Here is a 21,262-nt window from a genome sequence, read left to right on the forward strand (position 1 = left end):
AGCATTTATTTATGCAATAGGCAACATGATAAAAAGACATACATTGTATATAGATATCTAATGGTAGGAAGTTGTAAATAATCATACAACCAAAAAATGTGGTATACATTTCAATGCCATAGAAATACATGGTATTCATGGTATACCATGGTATATACATTTAAATACCAAAGAATGTGGTATGTTTACATTACATTCTTTGCATGTTTTTATAGTACTACGAATTGCTACAGCACTATAATATCGCCAAACGAGGAATTATCTTCTCATCCGCACAAGATGGACTTGAGTGAAACTCGTGCTCGACACAAAAGAAAGTTTCCCAACTTTATGTATGGCTCTACCTTTCCTAGAGATGCCGTCGGGTGAGACTGCAATATAAGCTGATGTAAATGCTGATTAGAGAATTCATAGCGCTGCATCACGAAATACATTGGAGAATGCATATAGCATAGCTATAGGCTTCGTATATCGATGTTGTTCTTTCGCTCTTCCCAGACTTGCTTCAGTTACAATATTAGTGTCTCTGTAAATTATATAATAAAGATGGACTTATTCAAAATTTTAGTAGATTTTATCAGAAAGTATGGGTATTTTTCAATCAACTGCAATTGATTTGCTGTTTGTGGTGATCTGACTGCCAGGATGTTTCAGAATCAGATTCAACATATATTGATCAGGATAAAAACACTCAGATCGAGCGAAAGTGTGATTATGAGATCTGTAGTTGTAAAGAGAGGGACAGAATAGAGACTCGTAACTCTGCAACTTGAGTGCACTAGCGGATACCAATTATAGCGACGATAGTAACTTGTGTCGTCATTTTGTACCTACAGTATATTCCTTCTGGGCTTTTAATTGCAAACAAATGTTGTCAATTTTAATCTTGAAACATTCTAGTCATCAGACTACTTCAATTATCAAAAAAAATCGTAAATAATAGAAAGATTTTGATACTTTCTGATAAAATCTACAAAAATTTTGTATAAGTTTATATTTAATAGAAGCTTATAGAAGTTGTTCCCACAATATGGTAGAACTCCTTTAGGTTATTACTTGGATGATGTTAAAACGCTACCCTAATAACATAATTGACAAGGTCGTTATCATCGCCCAATCATATTAATGCTGCAGAATTTTTAAATACTATGATGACTATGGTGGATTTCTTGATGCAGCTTTATGTAAAATTTTTCAAACGAAGCAATATATATAATACTATGACAGAATTATGGCTTTAGTATAGAGTTGTGTGATTTAGTTTATGATCATCAATTTGTGAAAAAGAAAAGATATTCTCTCTATTGTGTGATTAATTCCACTCACATATGTAACGCATCTCAAACTACACAGTGTAATTGAATAAAACCCAAAAGTGAGCTGTTTTTTCAACACGCTTTGTTTTTACTAAAGACCAATTAATTGCTTGAACAAAGCGTATCCTGAATTAAAACTCACTGTCATTACAAGACTTGGAGTATAAAATAAAAACGTTTTCTAACATAGTTAAGTATTTATTACAGCTGGCCACTCTTAGGTAGGGTAATTTGAAAGTTAAAAAGTTTCCACTTGACTAATTTTTCGTTTCGTGACTAAGTTTAAGTGGTCCTTTAAAAAGGTAAAGGACCACTTGACTAACTTTTCGTAGTCAAGTGGTCCTTTGTTGAAGGGTCGGTTAAGAGTCGTAATGAACAATTCTTCACATATATGTTTGAGTTGAAAGAAGAGCGTAGTTATTATTATATTATTATTTATATTATTATTATTTATGACTGCTTTGATCAAGTAGATTGTTATTTCTTTAAAGCAAGACTTCATTACTAGCTTCTAGAATGTTCTAGGCAATCTTTTATATGTAAGCCATTAATTACTTTGAATCTTATACAATATCAAACAATCTTAATATTACATATCAATTACTTCTAGCTACTTGAAGCTAACAAGCAACTCATCTTAAGTTGCTAATCAACTCAATTCATTAATGAACTCAATATATTAATTGGTTCAATCGATTGATTGATTCAATCTGCTGATTAAATCAATATACTTATCAAATCATTTCTAACTACAAATCAAATTAATTGACTAATTGACTCAATTTAGTATTAACCAACTCACACTATTAATTAACTCAAACAACTAACCAACTCAAACTACAAATCAATATACACTTTTTATCTTTTTCAACTAGTCGATGAAAGCTATCAACTCAAATCTCCGATCAGCTAAAACTGCGAACTAGCTTAAACTACTAATAACTCAAACTGCTAATCAACTCAAACTACTAATCAGTTCAAACTACTAATCAACTCAACTACTAATCAACTCAAACTGATAATCAATTCAAACTACTAATCAATTCAAAATTCTAATCAACACAAACTACTAATCAACTCAAACTATTAATCAACTCAAACTACTAATCAACTCAAACTATTAATCAACTCAAACTACTATTCAACTCAAACTACTAATCAATTCAAACTACTAATCAATTCAAAATCCTAATCAACACAAACTACTAGTCAACTCAAACTACCAATCCACTTAAACTACTATTCAATTCAAACTACTAATCAGCGCAAAATAATAGTCATCTCAAACTACTACTAATCAACTCAAACTGATAATCAACTCAAACTAATAATCAATTCAAAATCCTAATCAATGCAAACTACTAATCAACTCAAACCATTAATCAACTTGAACTACTAAACAACTCAAACTACCAATCAATTCAAACTACTATTCAACTCAAGCTACTAATCAACTCAAACTACTAATCAACTCAAATAACTAATCAACTCAAACTACTGATCAACTCAAACTACTGATCAACTCAAACTACTATGTAATGTAAACTATTAAGCTAATCAATACTGCTAACCAACTCTAGTAACCTTTAAATTCAAGTTATGAATCAACTCGCGCTACAAATCAAGTCTAACTTCAACCCCACTCATCCATCAATTAGGCCAACATATTGTATCATACTTTCCTTAAGCTATAACAGTTAAATACAGCAACTCAAGATGTAATCAAATGAGCTTTTTCAAAGTACTACAACTTTTTTAAAGAAATTGCCAAAGTTTGTAAAACTTACCGTATTAACCATTATACAAAACAATCCTTGTTGTAACAGAGCAGGAGGGCCATCATATGGCGGAGCTCTGGAGTGGATACAGAAACACCAAGACTACCTCAATCAGTCCCTCAGATACATACAGAGATATCCTAATATTGTGCAAGTAAGACTTATTTTACCTCAAATATCTATAGTATCTGTTTAACTATTCAAGATTATAAAGTACAGTTTATGTTATTTGTTTATACTTTAAAAAATTTCTATCAACTGGTAAGTTATAACACATTTTCTGGATGTTATCTGGTAAGTTGTAATACTTTTACTGAATAAACCTATTTTATAATCATAGCCACTATTAACAAGTACTACAGTTCAATAAAGTTTACCTCTGCAAACAATGTAAGCTTCAGTTTCAAAATGTTGTTCCATTGAATAAGAACTGCTTGAAAACTTGTTCAATACTATATGATGCTGTCTTGAAATATTACAATTTTGAGATGGGTTTTTGGTTTTGGTCTTTATTAGGTTGTACATTTTTATAGATGAATTTGTTGCCTACAGCGAGCATCCTTAGATGATGCTGCTGCCTACAGCGAGCAACCATCAAATGATGCTGCTGATGGCTACAGCAAGCAACCATCAAATGATTCTGCTGCCTACAGCGAGCAACCATCAACATTTTATAATCTTGCATAAGATACAACCGATTATATTACAAACGATGCTTACTACTGCCAAAAACTCCTATTTAGCTAATTTTTTCAATATATTCAATAGTCAGCAGAATAAATAAAAACATTAGGTTTTTGCAACTCTAAAAAGTTGCCAAAATATTTAGCAGAATATTAAGTTGATTTTGTAACTACACTACCTTTAAGTTGACCAGTAGCAATCGTTGTTTAGGTGATTGCCTTTTAATACCTGTGACACCAACAGCTCCATTCATATGTATGACTTATCAAATCAGAAGATTTTAGTTAACCTTGAACCTAGTCCAATACATCTTAAGGACATATAAATATTTGTGATACGAGGAAGCTCATCACTAGATAATAGCAGTGGTATACAGTATGGTTTGATCGGCTGTGTGTGTAGACCTATTATAGCACAACGAAACTGGCCAAAATTACTTGGAACTAAAGCAATTAATTTATTTGTGAATTGTTTTTCTAGGAACCAGTTTTGGACCCATTTTGGGACTTGCTGGAGCCTTTGGTTCATAACAACAACCTTCTTGTCAAGTACGATGAGTTCCTTAACTCACAGTTTGGACTTAAAGAATCATATGAGGTGATTTACAAACTAGTTGAGTTACTAATTGTTGTTGCAGACTTTTCTAAAGTTGGAGTTGTCTCATTAGGTTGATCGCAACTCTGTATGAATTAACTACAAATATCATGGAGGACATTTAAGTATTCATTACCGTTTTTGCTGTTTGGCAATTTGGCAGTTTTCTTTTTGTTTTTTGCTCTAAGATGTAAAATTTAATTGCATAACCTTTGTAATACAGCTATTTTTTTAAAGATTTCAGAACGTCTTTTTACTGAAAGTTTTGTATTAAAATGGCCCTTACAAAATCACCACTGAAAATACATTACAAGAGTAAAAGGCTTTAAAGATAACACTTGAAATTTTCACTCACCAGCGTATACCTCATCGATTGTAGAACACTTAAAGGTTGACTTGCAACAAAATTCACATTACAGTTGTTTGGTATCAAAAGATTCACCATGTCTTACTCTGTTGTGTTGCAAGTGCAAAATATGTGGGAATATGATTACAAGCTCTTAAAAGCTAAAAAACGAACATTTAATCGCAGCCACACGAGACCGCCATAGTTTGGATTGTCTTTCCAAAACAGCTCAAATGGGGCGTAGTTGTTACAAAATGGTTTCTGTTTACACTTTCATGCAACCTCATTCGTCGAAATATTTTCACAAACCTACTACACGCATTCAATAAAACCATGTCTATTGTTCTTACGCGTTTATTTTATCGTCATTGTAACGCTGTCACTTTTAGCACTGATATCTTATAACTTACCGTAAAAATTCGTTTAATTCTTTAACCTTAGCTTGAAGGAGTACATATCATTGTCTGATAATCATGACGAGCCTGTTGGTTACCTGTGATAATCAAAAAGTGCTGTAGAAATTATTTGCGAAGTATTGGGTCACATGATCAGATTACGACTTGACGATTAGATCAAACCGAAACAAAACTGAAAAGCAGCGAGCATCTATATTTGATACGGGGTCTCCGGTAAAACCCGAAGTGTTTGTCATAAACTAGTGCTACGATAAGTTTTATATTGAGCTTTTTATTGGCCTTTCAATCCACACGAGAACATCCCGTGACAAAACAATAACCAAATGTAATGACTACGTCATCGAAATAAACAGATTCCAATCTACAGCGGCTTTTCGTTTTTGAGCTTTTTAGAGCTTGTCATCACATTTCCACATATTTGACACCTACTACACAACAGAATATGACATGGTGAATTTTTTGATACCAAATAACTGTAATGTGAATTTTGTTGCAAGTCAACCTTTAAGGTTTCTGTCAGGATTTGTAGACATCTCTGGCCTTGAAACACTTGAAGTTTTTGTCAGGATTTTTAGACCTAGTTGGTCTGGAAACAATAGGTTTATGTACTCAGTTAATAGATGTTTTCAAACACTAGCAACCATACTGTACTTTATATCACTCTAATCTTCTATGAACCAGAATATCATCAGACACGAAGCTCTGTGCTATCTTGAGACCAAGATGTACTCTGCAACAGTGTATTTGAGCTGTATTATACGCTGCATGTACACACTTTAATACCAAAGTGGCTGATGAGATGCGGGGGTCAGTCAATAACTAATGGAGAATTTGTTATAATATTCGTTCTATTCTATCTAGCAATTTAATACTTTCTAGACTTTTATGAATGGGAGTTTTCATCACATAACCAGCAATTTAAAGTTTGTTGCAATTCCAATTTTTCAAATTATTTATATTCAAAATGGCCACCAAGCTCAAAACGTGCTCATTCATGGGGTAAGGAGCTGTTATAAGATTTTTTGATAGCTGAAGGTGTAAAACCAAGTGTTATAAGCAGAAGAATGAAAGAACAGTGTGGGGAAAGCTGTATTTAACAAACATGCTATGCTGCTCAAGGCGAGTTAATGAACTGAAGAATGGGTGAGAAGACAATACCGATGAACCAAAAAGTGGTAGACCCGTGGATGTTTCAACTTCATACAGTAGCTGAGGTAGAAAAGCTGATTAAATCTGATAGAGGGCACGCTGTAGATGATGTCGCTGAGATCATGGACATTTAGCATGGAGCTGCACATGATATTGTCTATGAGAAACTAGCCTCCAACAAAATCAGTGGTCGCTAGGTGTTCAAGATGCTGACTAATGATCACAAAGCGCAGCATGCAATGGCTACCAAAGAGTGCATGAGAAGAATCAGACTGGAAGGAATAATTTCTTATATAAAATAGTGACCACAGATGAAACTTTGTGTATCATTACAACTCGGAATCGAAAAGACAATCAATGGAGTGTAAGAATACAGAATCTCCTGTGAAAAAGAAGTTCAAGTGCAAGAGGGCGAGACAGGAAAGTAATGCTCATGGTATTCTGGGATGGAAAAGCTCTGATAACTTTGGATTTCATAGGTCAAGGTAACATTATTAGCTCTCAAAGTTACTGTGAGCTCCTGGCTGCGGTGAAGCATGGCATAAGGAACAGGAGAAGAGACCCCTGGCAAAAGGTGTCGTGTTCCACCAAGACAATGCTTGCCCACATCCCGCTGCCCATACAATGGCCAAAACAGAACAACTGGACTGGGAGGTGTTAGTACACCCTCCTTATAGTTCAGATCTGGCACCAAGCATTTTTTATATTATCGGATCATGGTAAAACCACATGACAGGCAAGCGTTTTTCTACTGATGCATCTGTCATTGAAGCCTAGTTTAGAACCTAGCCGCCAGAGTTTTGTTCTGCAGGAGTTGAGAGTTTTGTACGAAGGTAGAACAAATGTATAGAAAAAGGAGACTATGTTGAAAAGTAAGAAAATAGAAAGCTCTAGCTTATTTTAATAAAATGTTATGACAAAAGTCCACTATTTATTGACCGCCTCTCATACAAATAATGATTTAGAGCAACACTTGAGTCACAAGAAGTAAAGTACATGTATATGACTACGAGATATAGTCTTGATGGTGTGGCTTTTCAAATTTGAAGCTTTTGACATTTGGAAGGACAAAGTTGATTTGTATTTGGTGTGAGTCATGATTTGACTAATGTGTGCTCACGAAGAGCATTATGCATAAAAGTGCATACATTGGCTCAAAACATTTGCTAAGACAAAACTGCATGTTTAAAGCCCAGACAGTAAGTAAGTTTGTTACTGGTGCTTTTCTACCTACTGTAGTTGATAACATGCTTCATTTTATGGCTGTACATATTTTGTTTCGAATACTATAGGAGCATCTGTTCACTTTGGTCGACTCAGAGCCGTATAGCTCCACAGAGCCCCGTGACCAACAGAAGCGTATATGGGAGCTCGCTCGTTTCCAAACCAACAGGCCACGCCAACTATTTTTTATATAAATTATAATGGAGAGGCCGCAACGCTAACCAACAAAAATTACTCCTATTGGCAGTCGCTCTGAAATTAATTGTTGTAGTATACACCATTTGAAAGAGGACAAAATTTCCTGCAGGAAGCTACAAGTATTTTTTTGTCAAAATGTAAAGTAAATGCAAAAAGTGAGATGTTGAGAGCGAGGTATGAATGTTCCATTAGAGATCAGTACCATATGTCGATCGGTTTGTTTGGAAATAGGCATTTTTGTTTTCGGTTTTTGTTTCGGGATTCTGAATAAATACTACTGTGGGTTGACTGAGCTAGACTCACTTTATTTGCTCTATAAACGATTCCTGGGCAAGGCCCAAGTACATTGCATGTTTCATAAACAGCCCCTGGACAAAATCCAGGTACGCTACACTCCCGCTCCCACTGTTTAAACTGCTGGGATAGTTGAGTAAAAATGCAATAACTCGGAAGCTTTGTCCCTGTAGTGCCTGACTTGTCATATTATTATTATTCACGTGACACGTATTAAAGTGTTCTTTTGCCTCTGTAGCAATTGCGCAACTTGTCTTCAATTTTTCTTTAATAGCTCTGCTCTGACAGCTTTGGTCAGCAGCTGCCAACTCCTGCAGCATACTTTAAGACTGATACAGACACTCGGAGCAAAGACTACACATATCCTATACGCAGGGTCTTCTTCTGCTATGATAGGACATCAGCTCATCACCAGAGCCTCAAGCATCTCATCGTAGACCAGCTTGGTAAGTTGCACTGTTTAATAATGAACGAGGAAATGAAAGCAGAAAGTTTTTGCACAAGAAAATGAAAACAGAATTGTTCATGGAATGGAAAAGGACAGCAGTTAATGTCAATGGACAAGAAAATGAAAGCAGCAAATTTAATTTGACAACAAAATGAAAAGTAGTATGAGAAAGATATATTCATATGTTTGGTTCTTTGTTTTTACACTTTGTCAATCGAGAAAAAAAATCAAAGTCCATCTTGCAAATAATAAGTATTTTTCCACTCTTTGTTTTGTTTCAGAGCCATTTCTGAGCATTCGTACCAATCCAACACCTGAGCAAGCAAAGGTCGTGAATAGCCTTGACATCTGCAGAGCAATATGTGGCTCCACCTTTATCCTCCTCCTCAATGACACAGTCTTGAATGATGAAGTGAGCCCTGCTGATCAGTTATATATTGATGATAGATTTGTTAGTTGTCAAGTTATTCGTGTGGTAGTGCATCAATGATTTTTACAAGCTCAGTAAAACAACATACTATCACCAATCCTTGCAGTTTTTGCTCCTTAAAAAAACTTTACGTTATCTGAACCTTATTTTTAGTAACTTTACTTTATTTGAATACTTATTTGAAGATACTTTACTTTATTTAAATTTGTAAGTTTCACAACTTTACCTTATTTGGATCCTTACTTCTAAGAGCTTTAACTAAATCAAACACCTATTAGAGACGTTGCCAATGCTGAACACATGTTTTTGTAAACTGTTTCTGCACTAAAATCTTTTAACTTTTATTTCAAGTATTTCAATTTTCTAGATTTAGCATACACATTTTAGATCTAAGCTGCTCATATACCTAATTATACATGTACTAGTCCTTACGATACTGACTGTTTTCTGTTACAGATATGCCTCAACCTCTTGTCTATAGCCATCGCGTACAAGTCTCCTATGATATTCATTAGAGAGTCTGGGTATGCCTTGCCTAGTGTGCTGCCGGAGTCAAAGATTGTCTATGTAAAGATTCCGGAAGCTGCTCCATTCACGCCTACCAAAAATGATGTAAATTCAATGTTTATTTTTTTCGTAAAATCTTTTTTGCACAACAGTGGGCATCATAGCACCTGATCTATTTCAACGATTTGTTTGGTTTTGTTTTTAGAAAAAAAAATTGAAAATGTTTACTGTATTAATTTTTTATTCTTATAATCCACTTGTTCAAATTTGAAAAGCTTTTATTTAGTTTCATTCTAAACGGCCTTTGGGAGTGTGAAACATTGATTGAAAATGTCTTTTTAAGGATTAAATCTGTATTTTATTATTTATTATTTTAATGTGATGCTATATAGTAGACTTTTTTAGTCTAGAATTTTATTCAACTTACGATTTTATTCAGCTTTTAAAAGTTCAACCTGCTGTGAACAAGCCCCACAGGCAATCAATCACCATTTGCACATACAAAGGATACCATAGAAGGGAGTCGTTCACACATGGACTTAATAATGCATTAAATTTTTCTCTTTTTGAAGTTGTAACTCTATCTCCACTTGGTAAAAGTAAAAACTAAGACTCGGAGAAATAAATAGACATAAGTATAAATAGTTGGTTATCCCACAGTTATGTTTAAAAGTAATTCTACTCTAAACAAACACCTGATCAGCGACACCGCGAAACAGATTTATAGTGAAGAAAAGTTTAATTTTCCAAGAGATTTTTAGTCTAATAAATTATGTTTCCTAACAAAGTATTACACGTAAAAAAATTACGCAAAATGACAAATAATTATTGGAAAGGCTATTATAGATTTATTGATGAACAAACCTTATTTAATAGCATTACATAGTTGTGTAAAATATGAAAACTAATAAACAACATTTTTAATAAATTTATTCAAAATGTTGTCTGTTAGTTGAATGTATGGAGTTGTTTCACCTTTTTCATTTGTTAAGCTTCCAGTAGTACATTTTTCTGATTAAGCAATTATTAAAATTAACTTTAATTTCTATTATACGGGTTGTTAATATTATTTTATAAAAAAAACTATAAGTCTCTACAAGTTCGGTCGAAACTTTGTTTGCTTCATTTGGTATAATTATGTTACCGATACTAATAATTGTTAATAAAATTGCTTATAAATATTTTGCTGTTGAGCCGCATGTTTGTTGACAGTTATCAGTCAACTCAGAACCACGGAAGAAAACTCTTGATGAACAACTTCAAGAAGTGAATGTTTCAGAGGAAGAAGAAGAGGATGTCGGGGTTCAGCTGCTAAAGGTAACTACGTACCGTCTGATAGCTGGTTAATTTCTCGTGATGCAGTTCTGGTAAGGGGTAAACAGTCAGCACTTTGGAGTCAAAGGTTAAGTCATAATTTTTGTTTGCCTGTCATCCATTTTTCATTCTTCAATTGTTTTCACTGACATTTGCTAAGTTTCCGCTCATCACTAGCAGAGCAACACACCCTCCCCCCTTTCCATATGGCACTGAAATGCTGTTATAGAAACTTCTGTATCGGTCTCATTCTGTCAAGATTCAGTGTCGCTGTTTGAAAGCAAAACTTCTGTGTGATGCACCATCTTCCTGCCTTGGAAACGGACTTACCAATCAATTATGTCACACTTGTGCGTATGCATAGCTCTCCTGCTGTTTCATAACAAGACACGCCTATACATAGGCCTTGCACAACCATCGCTTTACTATAACGACTTATGGAAACATGATCTGCTTATCAGCCCATCGTAGCGCTCCAAATCCCCACATAAGAACAAACTTCCCATAATTGCCTGCCACATGTATTGTAATAGGTTTCTCACTGCTGTATTTTTATAATAAACAGCATTTACCAAACATTTTTAACTGGCTCTAATTGATGACAAGCCTACATTATACATTAAATTGCTTCAGGAAAGAGAGAGAAAGGAAATACAAAGGAAAATTGATGCAGAGCTGAGTGTAAGTCTCTCAAACAAGATCAGACAACTCTTCAAAGAATCCCTCATCTTCAACCCTCAGATGATTGAGACAACTTTGGCTATTCTATATGATAAACTGGCATCATATACAGGTGAGCAGTCATCTAATAGTAACATCTTAATTGTTCACATGAAGTTCCACTCAGCTATACTAAGGCTACGCGATCTAAGGCTACATGATCTATTTAATAAAGTGTGCGGAGCTGTCTCACTTTTTTCAGTCGCTAAGCCTGCAATAGTAAATTTTTTTGTTCTAGAATTATTCAATATACACTTGAATCTTTGATTATTTTCGGTTTTTTACTAATGCTTTATCTTTCAATATTAAAAGTCTAAATAGATTTATTCAAAATATTGTTTGCTAGTTGAACGCATGGAGTTGTTCCAGCTTTTTCATTTGTTAGGCTTCCAGTAGTAAATTCTTCGGGTTAAGCAATATTTAGTTAACTTATTTATATATAGTGTAGCTAATTTATTAACTTTAATTTCTATTATGCAGTTTATTAATTTTTTTTAATTTATAAAAAAGTAACAAGTCTCTACAAGCTGGGTTGAAACGCTGTTTGCTTCATTTGGTACTAGTATGTTTGACTACCATGCATCATCTTTACTATAATACGAGCCGTGCCCGTTCGCCGTCTGTACAAAAACACGGTTGGAGTTTGGGAAAAAGATTAGTAAAAATGTTTTGAATTGGTCAGATCGACAGTCAAAAACTGCACCAGCTGCAACATGCGTTACAATTTGTTGATTTAATTGAAGCAGTATTTTCTTGGCTTTAAGATAATATAAAGTTTACTGCTATCAAAATAGTAGTTCCGGAGCTATGAAGTGCAACATGCGTAAATTATGGGACAACACAAATGACTCATCATTTACTCATGTTACACTTCATAGCTCCGGAACTACTATTTTGAAAGCAGTAAATTTTATATTATCTGAAAGCCAAAAAAATACTGCATCCATTTATTCAAAGAATTTTATAATGGGAGCAAATGTGCATGTGTAGTTGGCATCAAATAACTCCATAAACTTTAATTTATGGACACGCCCATCTATTCATCCTCTGTACTTTATCTGCTCACCTGAAGATCTCACGTGGCATACTTGACTGTCAAATCACTAGTACTATAATAATACCAAATTGAAATTCATCCTACTATAGTAAAAAAATTTCATTTGAACATAAGTTTTTAAATAAAGTTAATTTTCTGTTTTCCCATAGGCACGGTAAGTTATGTTTTAGTGTGCTACTTACTTGCGCAAACCTTGGGTCATGGGTTTTTTAGCATGCATAGGCAAACAATTTGTTGCTCTCATTGTAATAACGGGAAATCAACATAAATGTTTTGCAAAAAGCTTGTATTCAATGCTGTCCGCAGACGTTGACATGCCACCAGTTTAATAATGAACATGCACAGAGTTTTTGTAGGCTTTATCAAAATGTATTGGTTTTTTTCATTTGCGGTTGTTTTTGATGTCTGAGGTGATCTGATTATTAAGATGTTTCTAGATTAAAATCAATAAAATTAAATCGCAATTAAAATGCTCAGAAGAAAATACGTGCTAAATGACACCACTATAGTTGTTATCACTGTGATAGTTGTTATTGGCTATTGCACTGATGTTGAAACATTACACGTCTCTATTTTGTCAGTCTCTTTACAATTAAAGATGTCATAATTGAACTTTGGAGTTTTCCCTATCAAGTTTTATCTATTTTAATATTGAAACACCCTGGCAATCAAATCACTTCAAACATCAAAAACAATCGCAAATGATAAAAACATACCAACACTTTCTGATAAAATCTACAAAATTTTTGTTAAGTTCGTCTTTAAATTCAGTTAAGATAAATAAGGGGGATATAAAACATTACATAACGTTATATAACGTTACATTATATAACGATTACATAACATTTACTCCTTGAATTTTGGTAACCTTTCCGAGTCAGATTTTGACCATATTGGTTTGATCACCGGTGGCCTTAGAATGAATCATGAGGGTGTCAGACTTCGATTGACTCTTTTTTTAAATTTTTTTATTGATAAATTTGTATCATGGCATTGATTCTTAGCTCGAGTAAACAGATATACTTTTATCTGCTAGATGAAAGGCCAGCGTTAAACGGGTAAGAAAAAGTTTTTTGCACAACAAATTTATTTTTATTTAACATATAACAGCAGCTACCATTCTAACTTTCAAATTTTATATAATGAAAAAAGTTTTTTGTACAGATATAGTATCTATACTACCATTTTATAGCTATTCGTTGTGCTTAGTACGCTTAAGCAAACAGAGCTTGTTTATAAAGTTGTCAGCAATGCAGATGTTCACATGACATCACCGCAAGTTTGAGCTAAAAGTGGTAGACATATAGCATTGTACCATGTCCCCCCCTTCGTTAAAGTGCTCGAGAATTTCAATTCTGTTTTAGAGTAGCTTATCATTTGAGTTCTGTATTTTGAAATAAAATCGTAATCTCGCAAAACTTTCAAAGCACTGTGTCAAATTCTCAAAGTTGTCAAACAAGGTTGCCAAGGTCAAAACTGTTACGACATCATATTTATAAGTTTGGAGACGTGCTTAGCAGTTTTTTATAATATTAATGAGTTTTGAAATGGTGTCAAAAAGGATTTGTCAAGCCTTTATCATGTCACAATTTATTTAAAGCAATGCTTTTCAGTTTTAAAAATTTCAGATAATTTTTTGACTACTTAGTACTAAAGCAGTAGTTCTTAACCGGATTTCGATTGAACCCTAGGGGTTCGGAGAGTTAGTCTGAGGTGATAGGTGGACCTTTCTCAAAAGCAACAGCAGAAGTAGCACTGATTTGTAAGGTCACGTCTTTAGAGAAAATACTGTATATAGAATCTGTTGTGAATTTATCAATGGCTGTGGTTTTTTCTTTGAACACTGTAGTGGTTAATGTTGTCCATTTTGTGCACCAGCCAAATATTTACCTACATGTATGTCTCGAATGTAAAACAAACCATACTTTGTTTCTTAATCATGAAGGGTTTCGTAAAAGTGCGTATGAAACAGATCAGTTTTAGTACATCCAACATGGTTAAGATGCACTAGTTAATAATACTTAACGCTAGGCATTTCCGGGCTGTCAGAGAGCTTCTTTCATTTAAAGGATAGATTAATTTAAACCAGTGCCAAGTAATCTGTAGCAAAGGAACAGAGGTTTCAGAGAGCATTTTACAGGTCGGATGTCATTCTTGGTGGCTGTCAGAGTAATACTCCAGTAAGTAGCTCTGATCAAATAGGAACACTTGTGACTTGGAAAGGGAGGATAAATACTATAACGCACATAAGCAATAAAGATTGCGTAGCTAACGAATAGCGATTTCTTTCAGGTACGGCATTTCCTGGCAGCATTCCTAGTTTAGCAACAGAGGCAGCGACCGAGTTGAGCAAGCCCTTTAATATCGGTGCGATGAGACTGCCAGAGAAGCCGATATACCGAACAGGAAGTGCTAAAACTACTAAAGGATTTCATGATACTCTGCGAGAAAAGCGACAGAACATCAATGCTAATAACAACCATGAGACAGTTGATGTAATGTTGGCTGAAATAGAGACCAGTAATGAACAGGAAGAACACAAGTATAGTGATGATGAGCAGATATATCTTCCACATCAGCATGATGGTGAGATCATGTTAGTAGAGTAGCACTAAATTGAGAGATCATGGTAGCAGTGTAGGAATAAATGGAGACATCATGGTAGTAGTGTAGGACTAAATGGAGAGATCATGGTAGTAGTGTAGGACTAAATTGAGAGATCATGGTAACAGTGTAGGACTGAATGGAGAGATCATGATAGCAGTGTATGACTAAATGGAGAGATCATGGTTGCAGTGTAGGACTAAATGGAGAGATCATGGTAGCAGTGTAGGACTAAATGGAGAGATCATGGTAGCAGTGTATGACTAAATGGAGAGATCATGGTAGCAGTGTAGGACTAAATGGAGAGATCATGGTAGTAGTGTAGGACTAAATGGAGAGATCATGGTAACAGTGTAGGACTAAATGGAGAGATCATGGTAACAGTGTAGGAATAAATGGAGACATCATGGTAGCAGTGTAGGACTAAATTGAGAGATCATGGTAACAGTGTAGGACTGAATGGAGAGATCATGATAGCAGTGTATGACTAAATGGAGAGATCATGGTAGCAGTGTAGGACTAAATGGAGAGATCATGGTAGTAGTGTAGGACTAAATGGAGAGATCATGGTAGCAGTGTAGGACTAAATGGAGAGATCATGGTAGTAGTGTAGAACTAAATGGAGAGATCATGGTAGTAGTGTAGGACTAAATGGAGAGATCATGGTAACAGTGTAGGAATAAATGGAGACATCATGGTAACAGTGTAGGACTAAATGGAGATATCATGGTAACAGTGTAGGAATAAATGGAGACATCATGGTAGCAGTGTAGGACTAAATTGAGAGATCATGGTAACAGTGTAGGACTGAATGGAGAGATCATGATAGCAGTGTATGACTAAATGGAGAGATAATGGTAACAGTGTAGGACTAGAGGGAGAGATCATAGTAGCAGAGAGTAGGATTAAATGAAGAGATCATGGGAGCAGAAAGTAAGACTAAATGGAGGCTCATTGTATCAGGTGGTGTGACTAGATAGAGAGATCATTGTATCAGATAGTATGACTAGATAGAGAGATCATTGTATCGGGTAGTATGACTACATGAGGAGATAATTGTATCGGGTAGTCTGACTAGATGGAAAGATCATTGTATCAGGGAGTATGACTAGATGGAGAGATCATTGTATCAGGTAGTATGACTAGATGGAGAGATCATTGTATCGGGTAGTGTGACTACATGGAGAGATCATTGTATCAGGTAGTATGACTAGATGAAGAGATCATGGCAGCAAAGTGTGAACCAGTAGTTGAAGGTATCATTTCTCATACTCCACTCTTTGAGGTGATAGAAATCTCTGGATGATAGTTCTCTATGGATTTACTAATCTGTTCATAAAAACAATTCATCCGCAAGCGCCATTTAAATGCACGTCTGCTGCAAGCTTGAAATAATGTAAAACTTACTTGATCTGTTCAATCATCATTCTTGGCTTTAAACTTGCTCTAGGAATGCAGGACCATATAATAATTCATCCAGATTGTATTAGTTGGTACACGATGCCTTTTCTTATAGGGGTTTAGCTAACAATTTTTCAGGTAATATTATTTGCTGCTTGTCTATAATTTCCATTGATTCGTTGTTTTTTTGTTTACCTAATTGTATTGTCTTAGTTTGTTTGATAGACATTTGCAAGCTTCTACGCTCCACTATCTTAAAGCTGCACTCCTTCACTTGACAAAACACCGTCGGCTTTAATGACTGGGAAACCCAATATGTTTATTATGTTAGTTTCAAATGTCCTTATATTACCCCAGTGAGGATTGTGAAGTCACAGATTTACTACTATTTACTTGCCCATAGCACTAGTAGGTTGAACAGCTTATAGCTATAATACATTCGGAGTAATCTCCTCATATAGGAAACCTGCCATAGTCCCTGCGCACCAGCATGCAAATCAGTGGCATCTATGAATTTAGTTTTGTTGATTAATAATAAATTTATTGCACATTCTCTGGCTATGAGATGTTTGTTAACAGTGTAAGATATGTAGAGATATTCTGCTGATGAAATTTCAAATAATGATGTTTTCCTACAGTTGCCAATCGCGTCCGGCAGCCTAACAAAGCATTAAAATCTCCTCTACACTTCCAAACATTTCCCAACTCATCTCAGTGTGGGTTTGAGAGCCATGGAGGACGGATTATCATGGTACCCAACCCACCCAAAATGATGCGAAGTGGCAATCTGTATGGACAGCTGACAGATCCCTACAGGTCCAATGGTTTCAGACCTAGCTACCCGTCCGACAGCCGCCTACTCAAATATAGACCTAATTCTAGTCTACCCTTCGCTAACAGGTCGAGGGTATTGCTGAGAACGTCCATCCAAAGAGATCACACACCCGCCTAATAGTTTCAAACTAAAATATGACATACTGTTATATTCTTACAGCCAATGGTTATTATTGAAATATAAATTGAATAAAAGTACAACGGAGCCTATACAGGCAAAGAATAAGGTGGAGAAAACTCTCAAGGAGCGAACAACAAAACCATGCTAAAGAAGTGAGCCTTATACACTAAAAAGAGGACAATAAATCTAATGACAACTGCGGTCCAGTTCCTATAGCATCCCGTACTAGAAGGTCTAAGTTTGGGCTACAAGAGTAAAATGAAAAAGCTACTAATAATGTGATGTAGAAAACACTCAGGAAAAAGCGCAGCACTCGTAATTGGTTTAAATTAAACAGGAATTGATTTTGAACCAGTGTTCTAAAATGAACTAAGTGGCAGTAGTAAAATGCTGTTAAAAGTTGAAATATTAAAGTTTTTTGATTTATGAAGATAAATTGCAAAAATCCAGTTCTGATTATTTTATATGAAAGGAGACGACTCCGGTGATTGAGACGAAAATGTCAAAGGAACATTGAGCCAGTGTACAATATTAAATGAGAGTGAGCATCTTCTCATTCCGCAGGTTGGTCTGCAGTTTCTACAAAAAAACATAATAAAATATAATAGCATAACTCTTTGGACAGTTGTATTCACCAGAATGCTATGCATCAATCTAGACTGGTATTTTGTACATTTGATCCACATGAACCACCTGGCCTATTTCGTATTAATACAGCAGAACAACCGAATTTTAACATTTCAGAGTGACTAACAGAATGTACATGGCGATCAACCAAACCCAACTCACTCTCAAGCCTCACTTACAAAAATGAAACAATAAGGTGTTTTTCTTTTATTTTTACAATGAATTTTTATCTTTTCATGTTGGAATTTATCAGTTGTTTATTCGCAAAATATATCTCAAATATCAGTGAACAATAACAGACCATAAAACACTTTGAATGGGGTTCATTACTAACTAATGTATAATTTCCTTCAGTGTAACAAGCTATTGAGTATTGAATGAGAAAACCAGATACACCAAAACAGTTATATATATACTGTATATATATATATATATAGATTAAAAATAATGTTACTATACCATGACACAATAAATGAATAGCAGAAAACATTAATACAAGCTTGCTGAATGATGCATGCCTAATACCATTATGATTTACCTTGAGATACCCATTTGTGAAATTGCTTAAAAAAGGCAACTGAAGACGACAGCAAGTATGAGTATATAAAAGCATCGACATATCACCCTATTAGCCTTACATTCCAGATTCGTACATACAGACTTGGCTACACATACCGACTAAACGTGCCATTTGCGTAGTTAATGTGTTGGTGATATGTCGGTGCAAGGCGCCATTTTGAAACAAACAATTGATTAAGGCGCTAGAGATAAAACCAACGCCCCTACCCGAAATGTCTGATTATTAAGATCTTGGTTTAATTTTATTCATTTTAATGCATGCTAGTATGCTAGTAATGCATACCTCCAAGATTGGCTCATAGAACGATGACAACATGGCTTCACACAAACAACTGCCATAAAACCTGTATTTGTATGTAACCTTTTTTTTAACACCACTTCTATTTATGCACCACTATGGGAGAAGGGTTGGAAAATAGAGGCTCCCTTCAATTGAACACCACTTCTATTTGAACGCCACTATTTGACCTTGATCTTTACAAACCCAATCGAGCAAGTGATCAATAAAAAATGTCCACAAAACCGTACTAATAATGACTAGGTTATATTAATAACAATTCATTCATTCGTTTTTTTTCTTTTCGCATGGAAGTTAATTTTCCAACTCCAAGTCTTTACGGTTTTTTTCGTTAAAACTTTGAGTACAACACCATGGAAATAATTAGTAACTAATAGTAGTTCCTTTTATAATATTGATACTACGATGTACGCTACAACTCCTACATCGTTAATAATCCATTCTATCATTGACATGGTGCATAGCTGATACCAACATGAAGACTGGTTGGTCAGACATTACTGATTCCACTGTTGACGATTGGTAAACATGTCAGCAAAAAGGTGGCACATTTTTGAACATGAGATTATCTGCGGGAACATCTTTGCATTCATATTACTTCTTTGTGTAGGAATTAAGTGTCATTTAAACAGATCAAAACATCGATAGTCCCAACAATGCCTGCGCAAGTTAGTTAAATGCGCTAGATGAGCAGGCATCTCAGCATTGCTCCGGAGCTGCCTCATCTTTTGATCTGTGTGTAACCAGATATTGGCAGCAAGTGGGCAGTTACGTTTACCCATGCCGCCGCTCACACTACTCAATGCAGAAAAATGAATGTGAAACTGGATCTTACAGTTTGGATTATCTAGAACAGGTGTTCCCAACCTTTTTCATTCAGTTCTCGTCATGCCTTTCCATAAATTTGATTCCCCGCGCACTTTTAACTCACATGACTAAAACAACTGATACAAATTATAATCCTATTTTATTGTACTTATCTAAACGTATAACAACGTATTATCAACTTTTATACAGCGTGCATACAACAATATATGACCTTCGGCATGGCAGTGAATCGGTTAATGACTAGGTTAACTCACCATCCAATCAAAATCTGGATGGACGTGTTCACATATATCTGGGTTCTGACTAGTAGCTCACTACTAGCAACTAGTGTTATAGACAAAACCAAAATGTTAAATGATGAAACCCAAATGCACATGGCACTGCAAAACATAAATTAAAAATTTAACAAACCAGTCACCCCTATGTTCCCCCTTGTATATTCAAAATTCCCACCTAAGCAGAATTTCTCCCTGATTGGGAACCCCTGATCTAGAAAATGATACAAAGGAAACTTTCCTCATAACCCAGCAGTCAAGCCATTCTTTCAAGTCATGCACAGATGTGCAAAATACGTTGTTTCCACAACTAATCTTTAATATGTGTCTATGCGTTCAAAGCTATGAGTGTAGGTGTGAAAGAAATATTACATCATACAGGATTTGAACTCGCAACATTCTGCTTGGAAGACCAATACCTCCAGAGTGTTATAATTCCACTCTTTCTGAATAATTGCACGCATTTTGATTACCCCTGACGGCCTCTCACGGTGCACTGGACTGCCAGGATACTAGTAAACGTAAAACGGCAACATTACTAGGCCTAACATCGTCAAATATATAGTCGACACGCGAACGTTTAGTCAACAATTGCTACACTCCGACATTTTTAGTTTTATGATTTACATGTACATTACATGCGCTCAGCTGGTTTCTTTTCACAAAAATATGGGGCTAACTGGACTAGTTAGAAAGTTCATATCATACAAGAGAAAATATTTTGAACAACTATATGCTCTGGTGTGAATCTTTACTACAGTTTATAATGTCTGAGCAAACAAACTGGCTTGAAAATAAAACTCCTTGTCAACATGTCTGATCGTACACAAACCTTGTTCAACCAATAGCAGCCAACGAAGCCTGGGATAAATGTAACCTATCAATTAAACAAGATCATAATTAGTAAGTTTTTTGTACCTAAATACTGCCAAGCACGCACTTCCATTCAGATGTCTCCAGCGTATAGTAACAATCAATACTTTTATTGTTTACTATTTTATTAACTTAGTGTTTTATGCATAACTAATAATATAATTACCCAATGAATTTGAGGAACTCACCTCTTAAGCTAGTAGTCTAAATCATTACTAAAACAATAGCCGAGTTTGAAGCCAGCGTAATAATCGTTACATCACGGGTAATGATCAACTGTGCTAGTTAATAGCCTCAAGCGCTTCAAGCGCTAGAATATTTTAACCAATGTAATTAATGTAATCACA

General features: G+C 35.0%; 2 protein-coding genes and 1 pseudogene across 2 annotated transcripts in view; 2 read left to right on the top strand and 1 right to left on the bottom strand.

Moving 5' to 3' along the window:
* The first annotated feature begins 234 nt into the window (after nucleotides 1-234).
* On the top strand, nucleotides 235-17,455 carry LOC137399604 (uncharacterized). Its single transcript, XM_068085782.1, has 10 exons — nucleotides 235-365; nucleotides 3,143-3,248; nucleotides 4,259-4,375; nucleotides 8,274-8,445; nucleotides 8,729-8,859; nucleotides 9,334-9,489; nucleotides 10,597-10,701; nucleotides 11,332-11,491; nucleotides 14,768-15,061; nucleotides 17,119-17,455. Exons 1-10 carry the CDS (start codon nucleotides 280-282, stop codon nucleotides 17,430-17,432), a joined length of 1,641 nt encoding a protein of 546 aa, XP_067941883.1. The 5' UTR covers nucleotides 235-279; the 3' UTR covers nucleotides 17,433-17,455.
* Nucleotides 6,237-7,159, top strand: LOC137399649 (uncharacterized; annotated as a pseudogene).
* A 420-nt stretch (nucleotides 17,456-17,875) lies between the features above and the next one.
* Nucleotides 17,876-21,262, bottom strand: part of LOC137399603 (enolase-phosphatase E1-like) — a 40,187-nt gene continuing 36,800 nt past the window's right edge. The window contains exon 6 of the mRNA XM_068085781.1: nucleotides 17,876-18,014. Coding sequence (XP_067941882.1) covers nucleotides 17,989-18,014 — 26 coding nt within the window. The 3' untranslated portion in view covers nucleotides 17,876-17,988. The remainder of the gene's footprint in view (nucleotides 18,015-21,262) is intronic.

This window comes from Watersipora subatra, chromosome 7 (genome assembly GCF_963576615.1).
Source record: "Watersipora subatra chromosome 7, tzWatSuba1.1, whole genome shotgun sequence".
NCBI classification, from domain to species: Eukaryota; Metazoa; Bryozoa; class Gymnolaemata; order Cheilostomatida; family Watersiporidae; genus Watersipora; species Watersipora subatra.